This window comes from Macaca mulatta, chromosome 15, assembly GCF_049350105.2.
Source record: "Macaca mulatta isolate MMU2019108-1 chromosome 15, T2T-MMU8v2.0, whole genome shotgun sequence".
NCBI lineage: Eukaryota > Metazoa > Chordata > Mammalia > Primates > Cercopithecidae > Macaca > Macaca mulatta.
The window spans coordinates 77,781,690-77,796,119 of record NC_133420.1 but is presented as its reverse complement, the minus strand read 5'-3'; the positions used below and the strand labels follow the sequence as shown (position 1 = coordinate 77,796,119).

Sequence of the window (14,430 nt, the reverse complement as noted above, 5' to 3'; positions counted from 1 at the left end):
CGTTTCCACCGTCAGCTCTCCAACAGATCTTCAGCCTCTTCCCCAGGGACGACACACTGGTTGCTTGGCGTAAGATCCTCCTCAATAAACGACTCTCCAGACCTGATCACAGCCTAGAACGACTGCAGCTGACAAAAGTAAATTTCTACAAAAGTAGAAAAATCTGTCTTGTCTCTATTTAGGAATTGTTGTCTGGAAATATTTCCAAAGAATCATTCCCTATGTGAAGTAAAGGGAATAAGGCCTCTGTGCCTGGGAGGCTGTCAGAGGGGAAATTGAAGGGTGCTTTTCCCTCGTTAACAATCCTCAAAGAAAAGACAACAAATAAACAAGAAAGTTATTATATATTCATGACTCTCTCTAATCAATTACATTATTGTTTCCTGAGCCAAAAAAGCAAAGTCATCTCAGATTTTTTAACCAGCTAGAAAAATCTGAAACCAAAATCAGTAGATTATATCAAAATTATATTGTGTATTACAAATTTATAAAAAATGCAGAAAAGAACATGTATTAGTTTCTCAAGATGATCATTTATAATTTTATTTATCTGCTTAAATCTTTGAGGGGTATTTGCTATTTCCAAAGTTGGAAATTTAATTTTTTATGGAAAAGTTTCTTCAAGATAGTATTTTAAAAGACTTCGTCAGTTAAGTTGATGAGAGCTGCTGTAACAGATAAATAGAAAACAATTAGCATTTAGATCAATATGCAAATTTACCTTTCCTTCCTATAAAAGCTCAATGCAGGACTTCCTGCTCAGATGACTCTGGTTGGCTATTCAGGGATCTGAGTACCTTTTATTTTGTGGCTTTGCTATCGTCAACATAAAACCCCAAATGTAGCTGTGGTGCTTGAATCTATTTTAGTCAATTGCAAAGTTTAAACTGTGTGGTACATCACGTGTAGATGTTTTCACAGGCCAAGATGTTACAGGGCAAGAATCTCTTCCAACCAAATTAACTTGGCCTGGATTTATTCTCATAGGATACCAAGATACAAAGAAGTTGTGAAAGGGAGTCCAGTTGGGTGACTAGTAGGAGAAGAAGGAAAGTTATTTGAATAAGATTAATCTTCATTTTTATAATATTTGTACAAATGCTGTTTTTAGAGGGAAAAAACAATGTTTTTGCTCACATACTCTATTAAAAACTCTTTCCAAAATCTATTTTAACAATTCAAACGCAGGGAAGTGGACACAGATGTCATTTATTAGAGTTTATGGCATCATTGACTCTTTGAAATAAATGGTTAAATTGGTTCCCAAAGGCATTGGCTAAAGTTGAAAAAAGGCCAAGAGTATGGGATAAGGCCTTGGAACACATTGTAAAATTGAAATTGTTTCCTTATTGTCTGAGGAGACAAGGAAACTATGACAGATATCTCTGCAGGTACTTGAAGACCACTGAAAGAAAAGTGGAGAGGGAGTCTTCCATTTGTCCAAGTCATTATTTCTCATTCAGATATTCTAATTATTAAAAACACGAACTTGAAAATGATTCTACAATCAAATGACTGTTCTTTCTTTGAATATTCCACATAATTTTCAATTATAACTTCCAATGAAGAACCTTGAAGATTTTACAAATTATCTTTTGATTTATTTTCCTTTCAAATTACATATTTAATATGTATTGGTAATAATCTTTTCACTAGTATTATAGTGATTACTCTTTTTCATGGATTTTGACTGAGCTCCTGAAATGATAGGGACTGGGCCAAGATGCCAGGGAACAAGGTTGGATAAGATGATATATCTGTCCATAAGTATCTTATGGAGTCCTGATAAAATATTCTAAAGAGAAAATAGGTCAGATCACTAAAGGCGACATCCATGACAGCAAAAAAAGAGAAAATTATAACCATGCATAAAGAAGAATAAGAACACTACCAGGCAAAACATCTGACCAAGGACTCAAAATCCAAAATCTTGGTTTTTTCCACCTGAAGTAGCACTTTGAATATTACATGCCAAATTTTGGAAATCAAACAGAAATGGACCCCACTATTGCATGGAAAATGGATGGAGATAACAAGAAGCAAATGGTCCCTTATTTTTTGTATGAGGAGAATCTTAAAAAATCACTGGATAAGATGACATAATTATCACATTAAGACACACCTAAAAAAATGGAAGGCCAAACGGAAAGAGTAAAGGCATAGTTTGCTCCAATTCTATGCCCATTTTTAGCAAACATCTTTCCACCTATGCAAACACATTTTTTTTTCCAACCCCTTTTCTTTTTTTTTTTTTAATTTATTTATTATTATTATACTTTAAGTTGTAGGGTACATGTGCATAACGTGCAGGTTTGTTACATATGTATACTTGTGCCATGTTGGTGTGCTGCACCCATCAACTCGTCATTTACATCAGGTATAACTCCAAATGCAATCCCTCCCCCCTCCCCCCTCCCCATGATAGGCCCCTGTGTGTGATGTTCCCCTTCCTGAGTCCAAGTGATCTCATTGTTCAGTTCCCACCTATGAGTGAGAACATGCGGTGTTTGGTTTTCTGTTCTTGTGATAGTTTGCTAAGAATGATGGTTTCCAGCTGCATCCATGTCCCTACAAAGGACACAAACTCATCCTTTTTGATGGCTGCATAGTATCCCATGGTGTATATGTGCCACATTTTCTTAATCCAATCTGTCACTGATGGACATTTCGGTTGATTCCAAGTCTTTGCTATTGTGAATAGTGCCGCAATAAACATACGTGTGCATGTGTCTTTATAGCAGCATAATTTATAATCCTTTGGGTATATACCCAGTAATGGGATGGCTGGGTCATATGGTACATCTAGTTCTAGATCCTTGAGGAATCGCCATACTGTTTTCCATAATGGTTGAACTAGTTTACAATCCCACCAACAGTGTAAAAGTGTTCCTATTTCTCCACATCCTCTCCAGCACCTGTTGTTTCCTGACTTTTTAATGATCGCCATTCTAACTGGTGTGAGATGGTATCTCATTGTGGTTTTGATTTGCATTTCTCTGATGGCCAGTGATGATGAGCATTTTTTCATGTGTCTGTTGGCTGTATGAATGTCTTCTTTTGAGAAATGTCTGTTCATATCCTTTGCCCACTTTTTGATGGGGTTGTTTGTTTTTTTCTTGTAAATTTGTTTGAGTTCTTTGTAGGTTCTGGATATTAGCCCTTTGTCAGATGAGTAGATTGCAAAAATTTTCTCCCATTCTGTAGGTTGCCTGTTCACTCTGATGGTAGTTTCTTTTGCTGTGCAGAAGCTCTTTAGTTTAATGAGATCCCATTTGTCAATTTTGGCTTTTGCTGCCGTTGCTTTTGGTGTTTTAGACATGAAGTCTTTGCCCATGCCTATGTCCTGAATGGTACTACCTAGGTTTTCCTCTAGGGTTTTTATGGTATTAGATCTAACATTTAAGTCTCTAATCCATCTTGAATTAATTTTCGTATAAGGAGTAAGGAAAGGATCCAGTTTCAGCTTTCTACTTATGGCTAGCCAATTTTCCCAGCACCATTTATTAAATAGGGAATCCTTTCCCCATTTCTTGTTTCTCTCAGGTTTGTCAAAGATCAGATGGCTGTAGATGTGTGGTATTATTTCTGAGGACTCTGTTCTGTTCCATTGGTCTATATCTCTGTTTTGGTACCAGTACCATGCTGTTTTGGTTACTGTAGCCTTGTAGTATAGTTTGAAGTCAGGTAGCGTGATGCCTCCAGCTTTGTTCTTTTGACTTAGGATTGTCTTGGAGATGCGGGCTCTTTTTTGGTTCCATATGAACTTTAAAGCAGTTTTTTCCAATTCTGTGAAGAAACTCATTGGTAGCTTGATGGGGATGGCATTAAATCTATAAATTACCTTGGGCAGTATGGCCATTTTCACGATATTGATTCTTCCTATCCATGAGCATGGTATGTTCTTCCATTTGTTTGTGTCCTCTTTTATTTCACTGAGCAGTGGTTTGTAGTTCTCCTTGAAGAGGTCCTTTACATCCCTTGTCAGTTGGATTCCTAGGTATTTTATTCCCTTTGAAGCAATTGTGAATGGAAGTTCATTCCTGATTTGGCTCTCTGTTTGTCTGTTACTGGTGTATAAGAATGCTTGTGATTTTTGCACATTAATTTTGTATCCTGAGACTTTGCTGAAGTTGCTTATCAGCTTAAGGAGATTTTGGGCTGAGACAATGGGGTTTTCTAAATATACAATCATGTCATCTGCAAACAGGGACAGTTTGACTTCTTCTTTTCCTAACTGAATACCCTTGATTTCTTTCTCTTGCCTAATTGCCCTAGCCAGAACTTCCAACACTATGTTGAATAGGAGTGGTGAGAGAGGGCATCCCTGTCTTGTGCCAGTTTTCAAAGGGAATTTTTCCAGTTTTTGCCCATTCAGTATGATATTGGCTGTGGGTTTGTCATAAATAGCTGTTATTATTTTGAGGTACGTTCCATCAATACCGAATTTATTGAGCGTTTTTAGCATGAAAGGCTGTTGAATTTTGTCAAAAGCCTTTTCTGCATCTATTGAGATAATCATGTGGTTCTTGTCTTTGGTTCTGTTTATATGCTGGATTATGTTTATTGATTTGCGAATGTTGAACCAGCCTTGCATCCCAGGGATGAAGCCCACTTGATCATGGTGGATAAGCTTTTTGATGTGTTGCTGAATCCGGTTTGCCAGTATTTTATTGAGGATTTTTGCATCGATGTTCATCAGGGATATTGGTTTAAAATTCTCTTTTTTTGTTGTGTCTCTGCCAGGCTTTGGTATCAGGATGATGTTGGCCTCATAAAATGAGTTAGGGAGGATTCCCTCTTTTTCTACTGATTGGAATAGTTTCAGAAGGAATGGTACCAACTCCTCATTGTATCTATGGTAGAATTCAGCTGTGAATCCATCTGGTCCTGGACTTTTTTTGGTTGGTAGGCTATTAATTATTGCCTCAATTTCAGAGCCTGCTATTGGTCTATTCAGGGATTCAACTTCTTCCTGGTTTAGTCTTGGAAGAGTGTAAGTGTCCAGGAAATTATCCATTTCTTCTAGATTTTCCAGTTTATTTGCGTAGAGGTGTTTATAGTATTCTCTGATGGTAGTTTGTATTTCTGTGGGGTCGGTGGTGATATCCACTTTATCATTTTTAATTGCGTCGATTTGATTCTTCTCTCTTTTCTTCTTTATTAGTCTTGCTAGTGGTCTGTCAATTTTGTTGATCTTTTCAAAAAACCAACTCCTGGATTCATTGATTTTTTTGGAGAGTTTTTTGTGTCTCTATCTCCTTCAGTTCTGCTCTGATCTTAGTTATTTCTAGCCTTCTGCTAGCTTTCAAATGTGTTTGCTCTTACTTCTCTAGTTCTTTTAATTGCGATGTTAGAGTGTCAATTTTAGATCTTTCCTGCTTTCTCTTGTGGGCATTTAGTGCTATAAATTTCCCTCTACACACTGCTTTAAATGTGTCCCAGAGATTCTGGTATGTTGTATCTTTGTTCTCATTGGTTTCAAAGAACATCTTTATTTCTGCCTTCATTTCGTTATGTACCCAGTAGTCATTCAGGAGCAGGTTGTTCAGTTTCCATGTAGTTGAGCGGTTTTGATTGAGTTTCTTAGTCCTGAGTTCTAGTTTGATTGCACTGTGGTCTGAGAGACAGTTTGTTATAATTTCTGTTCTTTTACATTTGCTGAGGAGTGCTTTACTTCCAATTACATGGTCGATTTTGGAGTAAGTACGATGTGGTGCTGAGAAGAATGTATATTCTGTTGATTTGGGGTGGAGAGTTCTATAGATGTCTATTAGGTCTGCTTGCTGCAGAGATGAGTTCAATTCCTGGATATCCTTGTTAACTTTCTGTCTCGTTGATCTGTCTAATGTTGACAGTGGAGTGTTGAAGTCTCCCATTATTATTGTATGGGAGTCTAAGTCTCTTTGTAAGTCTCTAAGGACTTGCTTTATGAATCTGGGTGCTCCTGTATTGGGTGCATATATATTTAGGATAGTTAGCTCTTCCTGTTGAATTGATCCCTTAACCATTATGTAATGGCCTTCTTTGTCTCTTTTGATCTTTGATGGTTTAAAGTCTGTTTTATCAGAGACTAGTATTGCAACCCCCCCTCTTTTTTATTCTCCATTTGCTTGGTAAATCTTCCTCCATCCCTTTATTTTGAGCCTATGTATGTCTCTGCGTGTGAGATGGGTCTCCTGAATACAGCAGACTGATGGGTCTTGACTCTTTATCCAGTTTGCCAGTCTGTGTCTTTTAATTGGAGCATTTAGTCTATTTACATTTAAGGTTAAGATTGTTATGTGTGAACTTGATCCTGCCATTATGATATTAACTGGTTATTTTGCTCGTTAGTTGATGCAGTTTCTTCCTAGCCTCGATGGTCTTTACATTTTGGCATGTTTTTGCAATGGCTGGTACCGGTTGTTCCTTTCCATGTTTAGTGCTTCCTTCAGGGTCTCTTGTAAGGCAGGTCTAGTGGTGACAAAATCTCTAAGCATTTGCTTATCTGTAAAGGATTTTATTTCTCCTTCACTTATGAAACTTAGTTTGGCTGGACATGAAATTCTGGGTTGAAAATTCTTTTCTTTAAGAATGTTGAATATTGGCCCCCACTCTCTTCTGGCTTGGAGAGTTTCTGCCGAGAGATCTGCTGTTAGTCTGATGGGCTTCCCTTTGTGGGTAACCCGACCTTTCTCTCTGGCTGCCCTTAAGATTTTTTCTTTCATTTCAACTTTGGTGAATCTGGCAATTATGTGTCTTGGAGTTGCTCTTCTCGAGGAGTATCTTTGTGGCGTTCTCTGTATTTCCTGGATTTGAATGTTGGCCTGCCCTACTAGGTTGGGGAAGTTCTCCTGGATGATATCCTGAAGAGTGTTTTCCAACTTCGTTCCATTTTCCCCCTCACTTTCAGGCACCCCAATCAGACGTAGATTTGGTCTTTTTACATAATCCCATACTTCTTGCAGGCTTTGTTCATTTCTTTGTCTTCTTTTTTCTTTTGGTTTCTCTTCTCGCTTCATTTCATTCATTTGATCCTCAATCGCAGATACTCTTTCTTCCAGTTGATCGAGTCGGTTACTGAAGCTTGTGCATTTGTCACGTATTTCTCGTGTCATGGTTTTCATCTCTTTCATTTCGTTTATGACCTTCTCTGCATTAATTACTCTAGCCATCAATTCTTCCACTTTTTTTTCAAGATTTTTAGTTTCTTTGCGCTGGGTACGTAATTCCTCCTTTAGCTCTGAGAAATTTGATGGACTGAAGCCTTCTTTTCTCATCTCGTCAAAGTCATTCTCCATCCAGCTTTGATCCGTTGCTGGTGATGAGCTGCGCTCCTTTGCCGGGGGAGATGCGCTCTTATTTTTTGAATTTCCAGCTTTTCTGCCCTGCTTTTTCCCCATCTTTGTGGTTTTATCTGCCTCTGGTCTTTGATGATGGTGATGTACTGATGGGATTTTGGTGTAGGTGTCCTTCCTGTTTGATAGTTTTCCTTCTAACAGTCAGGACCCTCAGCTGTAGGTCTGTTGGAGATTGCTTGAGGTCCACTCCAGATCCTGTTTGCCTGGGTATCAGCAGCAGAGGCTGCAGAAGATAGAATATTTCTGAACAGCGAGTGTACCTGTCTGATTCTTGCTTTGGAAGCTTCCTCTCAGGGGTGTACTCCACCCTGTGAGGTGTGGGGTGTCAGACTGCCCCTAGTGGGGGATGTCTCCCAGTTAGGCTACTCAGGGGTCAGGGACCCACTTGAGCAGGGAGTCTGTCCCTTCTCAGATCTCAACCTCCGTGTTGGGAGATCCACTGCTCTCTTCAAAGCTGTCAGAGTCGTTTGCGTCTGCAGAGGTTTCGGCTGTGTTTGTTATTGCCCTGTCCCCAGAGGTGGAGTCTACAGAGACAGGCAGGTTTCCTTGAGCTGCTGTGAGCTCCACCCAGCTTGAGCTTCCCAGCAGCTTTGTTTACCTACTTAAGCCTCAGCAATGGCGGGCGCCCCTCCCCCAGCCTCGCTGCTGCCTTGCTGGTAGATCACAGACTGCTGTGCTAGCAATGAGGGAGGCTCCCTGGGTGTGGGACCCTCCCGGCCAGGTGTGGGATATGATCTCCTGGTGTGCCTGTTTGCTTAAAGCGCAGTATTGGGGTGGGAGTTACCCGATTTTCCAGGTGTTGTGTGTCTCAGTTCCCCTGGCTAGGAAAAGGGATTCCCTTCCCCCTTGCGCTTCAGAGGTGAGGCAATGCCTCGCCCTGCTTCAGCTCTCGCTGGTCGGGCTGCAGCAGCTGACCAGTACCGATCGTCCGGCACTCCCCAGTGAGATGAACCCAGTACCTCAGTTGAAAATGCAGAAATCACTGGTCTTCTGTGTCGCTCGCGCTGGGAGTTGGAGACTGGAGCTGTTCCTATTCGGCCATCTTGCTCCGCCCCCTCCAACCCCTTTTCTTTAGTTCTCTCCATATATTGCCCAGTTTCTCAAAACAAGTGGTAAAATTAACTCAGCAGCAAACTCTGCGGGCCTGCAACATAAAAGGCATCAACCAGCTGGCAAGTCAGGTGACTCCGACTTTGGTATCACAGTCCTCTTGCTATAATACACTGGACTCTCCTCATTTCTCCAGAAGTCCTTTCATTCCCACTTTTAATCCTTTTAGTGAGCCCTTCTAGATGTGGTCTCCCTGAACTCTGAGCCTTAGTTCATTGGTTTAGTTCTGATTTAGCTGATGTCTCTAGCTTGTCATGACTTAGTCTTAAACTTGTGCTAAGATAGAAATCTAAAGCCTTATGAATATTTGAATAAAAGGATGGACATATGCAGGGTTTTACAGAGTTGTTTATGAATATATTACTAGGGCAAACAAAGAGTTTTGCAACTACATTCAAGTTTATGAATATACATTCTCAAGAAAACAAAACTAGTATATAACATGTAAATAAATTGGGGCCCATCTTTATTATAATGTAACATATCAGGCATAAACAAATAGGGCTTTTCAGTGAAGGAGAGGGTGAATGAGCTGAAAAGAAAAAGCTTGACCTTCTTTATGTGGGACTATACTAAGAAAACATTGACCGGCGTCTAGAAACCAGCTTTGGGTCTTGTGGCCAGAAATAATTCCCAGGGAGCATGTAAGAACTGAGGATTTAGAGTCAGATGTTCTGGGTTTGAATTGTGGCTCCACAACTCAATAGCTCCCTGTGCTTCTGTGTTTTCCTTTTGTAAAAGGGGACAATAGTACAACCTGTCAGTGTCTGCTTTGGTCACTGATATCTCTAGCAACTAAGTAGGAATGGGCATATAGTAGATGTTCAATAAATATGAAAATGAGGGTATATCTCACTGAATGAAGTGAAAACAGTTTTTGTAAGTGCTAAGAACAATATCCGATTGATAAGAAATACAATAAAATTTAGCAACTTTTTCTTATTAGTATTGTCATTATTGTCCTTTTTATTAAGTCAAGAGAAGTTTCCTTTGAAATCATCTATTCCCTGGCTTCTTGTTAGATAGATATATTAGTCAGAGTTCTCCAGAGGGACAGAACTAATAGGATATATTTATATATAAGAGGGAGTTTATTAAGGAGAATTGACTCACACGATCACAAGGTAAAGTCCTACCATAGGCAGTCTGCAGGTTGAGAAGCAAGGAAGCCAGTGGTGGATCAGTCCGAGTCCCAAAACCTCCCAAGTAGAGAAGTCGACAGTGCAGCCTTTAGTCTGTGGCCAAAGGCCTGAGACCCCCTTCCAAATCACTGGTGTAAGTCCAAGAGTCCAAAAGCTTAAGAACTTGGAGTCTGATTTCAAAGTCAGGAAGCATCCATCAGAAAGATGAAGGCCAGAAGACTCAGCAAGTCTCCTCTTCCATCTTCTCCTCCCTGCTTAATTCTAGCCATGTTGGCAGTTGATTAGATGGTGCCCACAGTGACTGAGTGTGAGTCTGCCTCTCCCAGTCCACTGACTCAAATTTTAATCTCCTTTGGCAATACCCTCATAGACACACCTAGGAACAACAGTTTGCATCCTGCAGTTCAATCAAGATAACACTCAATGTTAACCATCACAACAGATAATATGAGATATATTGATCTTCTGAGTTGATCCATCTACTAGTGGAGAACTTGAGATAATTATATTTGTCCATTCTACAGAGAGAATATTGTACTCTCACAAATTTGCCTTTCTAGTGCACAATATCTTGTGTTTGGTTCATCACCCTCAACAGTCTAGTAAGGCTGAATTCACTAAAGCTGAAAACAGCCCTCTGGACCAGTAATGATTAATTTTCTTTGAGCTCCTGCCCATTTGCTACCTTTGATCTACATCTCTTCCACCATTTTGCTTCTGCTCTTCCCCACCCCTTAATGTCCATCTAACCTGGGCTGAATATCCAAGTTATATTTTTTTAGTTTTTTTTCTCCGGTGGGATATTACTTCCATTCTTACATTTTTATCACATTTAGATATACATTTGTTTTCTTTTTGTTCTCATTTATTGGGATACAAAAAAGCAACAACTTTTGCTTTCTGTGAAAAAGGAAATGAGAAAGATATCTGGTATCTCGCGTGCTATGTAGAACAATTGTATACATCATTTACTTTATCATACTTAGATATTATTACTGACCTTAGGAAACAGATGGCTTTTTTTATTTTATAAGAATGAACTAGAATTGGGATGTCCCCAGGTTCTTTGGGAAATCTAAACGTTAATGCAAAAATTGTTTTGAAAAATTAAATTGATGTTTTCTCAATTGTGTATTCTCATTGGGGATGATATTGCTCCTAAGGGTACAAACCTTAGTTCTTGTGGTGTGAACATATTGTAGATATTATATTCGTTTATGGCCCCTCAATGCCGAACTCTAACAAAACCTTATCCTTTAGTATTTATTTTCTTTCACTTGGTTTTCTTATGTATTACATGAAAAAGATTGATACTGAGTTCATGGAAGATACACAAAATGTATGTGAGATTAATGCTGCAAACCAATGTGAAATAGATGGTTTTCATTGGTGGACTTTCTCTCCACTATGTGCTCAATCTCAGAGTCATACCATGTGATGTGGTCTCTGTTGGCATATGAATAGGCTGCCATTGGCTGTCTTGGGTATGTAGCTTATGTTTGATCCTCAGTGCTTTCAAGTGTATTGTACTCTTTTATACAAATGCTTTTATTTTATTATTAAATTGTATAAAACATTTTCAAACATCAATACTTACAGCAAGTGCTGAAAAGAAAAATATGTTGACAATATCTGGATGAAAATCTAGCAGTTAGTGAAGGTAAAAATTATTTTCTATATGAAGCAATACTAAAAGTTAAGTATGATAAATTAAATGTTATAGGAATAATTTAATTTTAAATAGGCCCTTAGTAGTTTTGTGAGATTTTTAAGTATTTTTATTCTATTGGTATTACATATTTTTATATAAGTATTTTTATTATATTGGTATTATATATTTTCATATATTATAACTTTGCATGTTTCACTTGATTCATTAATATTTATATAAGTAAATATACTAGAAGTCACTCAGCAAATAACTTTTATAAAGTTAAATGCCAATAGTTTTTATATTTAACTTTTAGCATAAAATTTGTACTTAATGCTGCATTGCATAAAAAAGTAAACTGTCCACTTTGCTTTTTAAAGTAGATAGGAATGCAGTACATCCATATATGCACTTAATATATCTATGTTATTAAATTATCAGGAGGGGTTTACTTAGAAAAAAATTATCAAACAGGACTCTGGAGGTTGAGAAAGGGAATGCAGTAATGAAAAGAAAACTGGTTGAGAAACACTTCCTTAAGCCCATGTAGAGAGTGCATAAAGGAAAGCAAAAACAGAAGTAGAAAAAAAATGCAGTAGCGTTCAGAAAATGGAAGTGAGTATGTTCCCTATATAAGGCCGTGTACAAACCAAAGTCTTCAGAGATCCTGGAGCCCAAAGTTAAGGGTCATCCATCTGAACCAGCTCAGCAGCATCCGCAACATCTACAATGGCCTTGACCTTTTATTTACTGATGGCCCTAGTGGTGCTCAGCTACAAGCCATTCAGCTCTCTGGGCTGTGATCTGCCTCAGACCCACAGCCTGGGTTACAGGAGGCCCTTGGTGCTCCTGGCACAAATGAGAAGAATCTCTCCTTTCTCCTGCCTGAAGGACAGACATGACTTTGAATTACCCCAGGAGGAGTTTGATGACAAAAACTTCCAGAAGGCTCAAGCCATCTCTGTCCTCCATGAGATAATCCAGCAGACCTTCAACCTCTTCAACACAAAGAATTCATCTGCTGCTTTCAATGAGACCCTTCTAGATGAATTCTACATCGAACTTGACCAGCAGCTGAATGACCTGGAGTCCTGTGTGATGCAGGAAGTGGGGGTGACAGAGACTCACCTGATGTACGAGGACTCCATCCTGGCTGTGAAGAAATACTTCCGAAGAATCACTCTCTATCTGACAGAGAAGAAATACAGCCCTTGTGCCTGGGAGGTTGTCAGAGCAGAAATCATGAGATCCTTCTCTTTATCAATCAACTTGCAAAAAAGATTGAAGAGTAAGGAATAAGACCTGGTGCAACATGGAAATGATTCTTATAGACTAATACGGCAGCTCACACTTCCAAAGTTGTGCTCTTTCAAAGACTCTTGTTTCTGCTGTAACCATGCCATGAGTTGAATCAAATATGTCAAGTATTTTCAGGAGTATTAAGCAACATCCTGTTCATCTGTATGGGCACTAGTCCCTTACAGATGACCATGCTGATGGATCTATTCATCTATTTATTTAAATCTGTATTTAGTTAACTATTTATAGGACTTAAATTAGTTTTGTTCATATTATATTATGTGAACTTTTACATTGTGAATTGTGTAACAAAAATATGTTCTTTATATTTATTATTTTGCCTTGTTTATTAAATTTTTATTATAGAAAAATTCTTATATTTATTTATTTATTCTTTAAAATTTAACTCCAAACCTGATTGTGCAAACTGATTAAAGAATGGATGGTACGATTCCTTTATCCATGCTTAGTACGTTCAAATTATAAGTAAAAATGAACTTTGTCTAAATTAAGTTGTATGTTGCCCTCAAGATATCCAGGTGAACATAACAAATACAATTCCTGCTCTCTCATATCTTTGTTTTTTGTAGGGAAAGAAACCTAAAAACAGTAATCATACTTAATATCAGTTATGTCTAATGCCATAATGAGAAGAAAGAACCAATGAATTTATCTCCCCAGAAGGTAGACCAAGGCATGTGAGGAAATAAAACTAAACGCAGAGATATCCTCTACATGCTAACTGGTAGACATCTAAGCACAATTGTGCACTGCCAGTTGGATATATGAGTTTGCAATTAATAAAGAATGCAATTGCTAGAGGTTCATATGCGGTAACTGAAATGGAGGAGCTCATGTTGGGAGAGAGTGTTGAGGGAGAAAATGGCTTAAATATGATTCTGAGGACCTTCCAAAGTTAAGGAAGGAAAGAAAAGAGCCACAAAGAAACAGATGGAAAGGCCACACATTAGAAGGACAACAGGAGAAAATACTAGGAAAAAAAGTTTAAGAAAATTAGTATTCTGAAAAGAGTTATCAGTAGATTCCCAGAAGGTATACATTGAAACTGTCCACTACCTTGGGAAAACAGATGACACTGGCAAGCTTATGAGAGTTATTATGGTAAAATAAATCAGAACAAACCACACTGTAGCAGCTGGTAGTGTAAATAAGAGAAGTTAGTGACTCTGAAGAGGGCGAAAAAATAGGATGTGATGGGGGAAAGAAAGCACGTGGGTTACCTTTTCTGTGCATAGTATTTCCTTTGTCAATATTTTTTTCTGGATAGATTTCATATAACTGATGTACTAGCAAATCATATTAATATGTTTAATATATTATTTTAAATCATGGTATATTATTTATAATTATAATTTATTCTTGTTTTAATTAATACTACTTTGACTATTAGTAAGCTGCCTAGTTTCTGTTAACTTGTTAGGGAGTAAGAGATAACTAATTCAATCCTTCACCAAAATAATTAATGATGATGATATAATGACACCTGGAAGTTTTGGCCTTATTTGTTGTTAGTTAACTTCCATTGTTGTCACACTGGTTTAGTACAGTTCTTCTGCAGCTTTATAATCCATCTTAATTTCTTGTAGTGCTAGATATAAGAAGACCTTTTATGTTACACTTTGGTAATTCTTCCTGATTTCATGAATATTGTAGTCTTTGTCAATCCAGAAAGAACCGAATTACTATGGACATAAAGACTGACAAACATCCCTCACAAAATAAAAGTGGGAAACAATCAGAGACTTTCTTTCTCAATACCTAAGGTAAAGAAAAAAACTGGTCAACACCAAGTGAAAATACATGAACCATGGATATTCAGAAAACAAGGAAGACTTGTGTATAATTGTGTATAATTCATGAATAAAAG

General features: G+C 38.0%; 1 protein-coding gene across 1 annotated transcript; it reads left to right on the top strand.

Annotated features, from left to right (window-relative positions):
* The first annotated feature begins 11,913 nt into the window (after positions 1-11,913).
* LOC709755 (interferon alpha-8) lies at positions 11,914-12,989 on the top strand. The gene has a single exon (XM_001107458.5). It carries the CDS (start codon positions 11,973-11,975, stop codon positions 12,540-12,542), a length of 570 nt encoding a protein of 189 aa, XP_001107458.2. The 5' UTR covers positions 11,914-11,972; the 3' UTR covers positions 12,543-12,989.
* Positions 12,990-14,430: the final 1,441 nt, after the last annotated feature.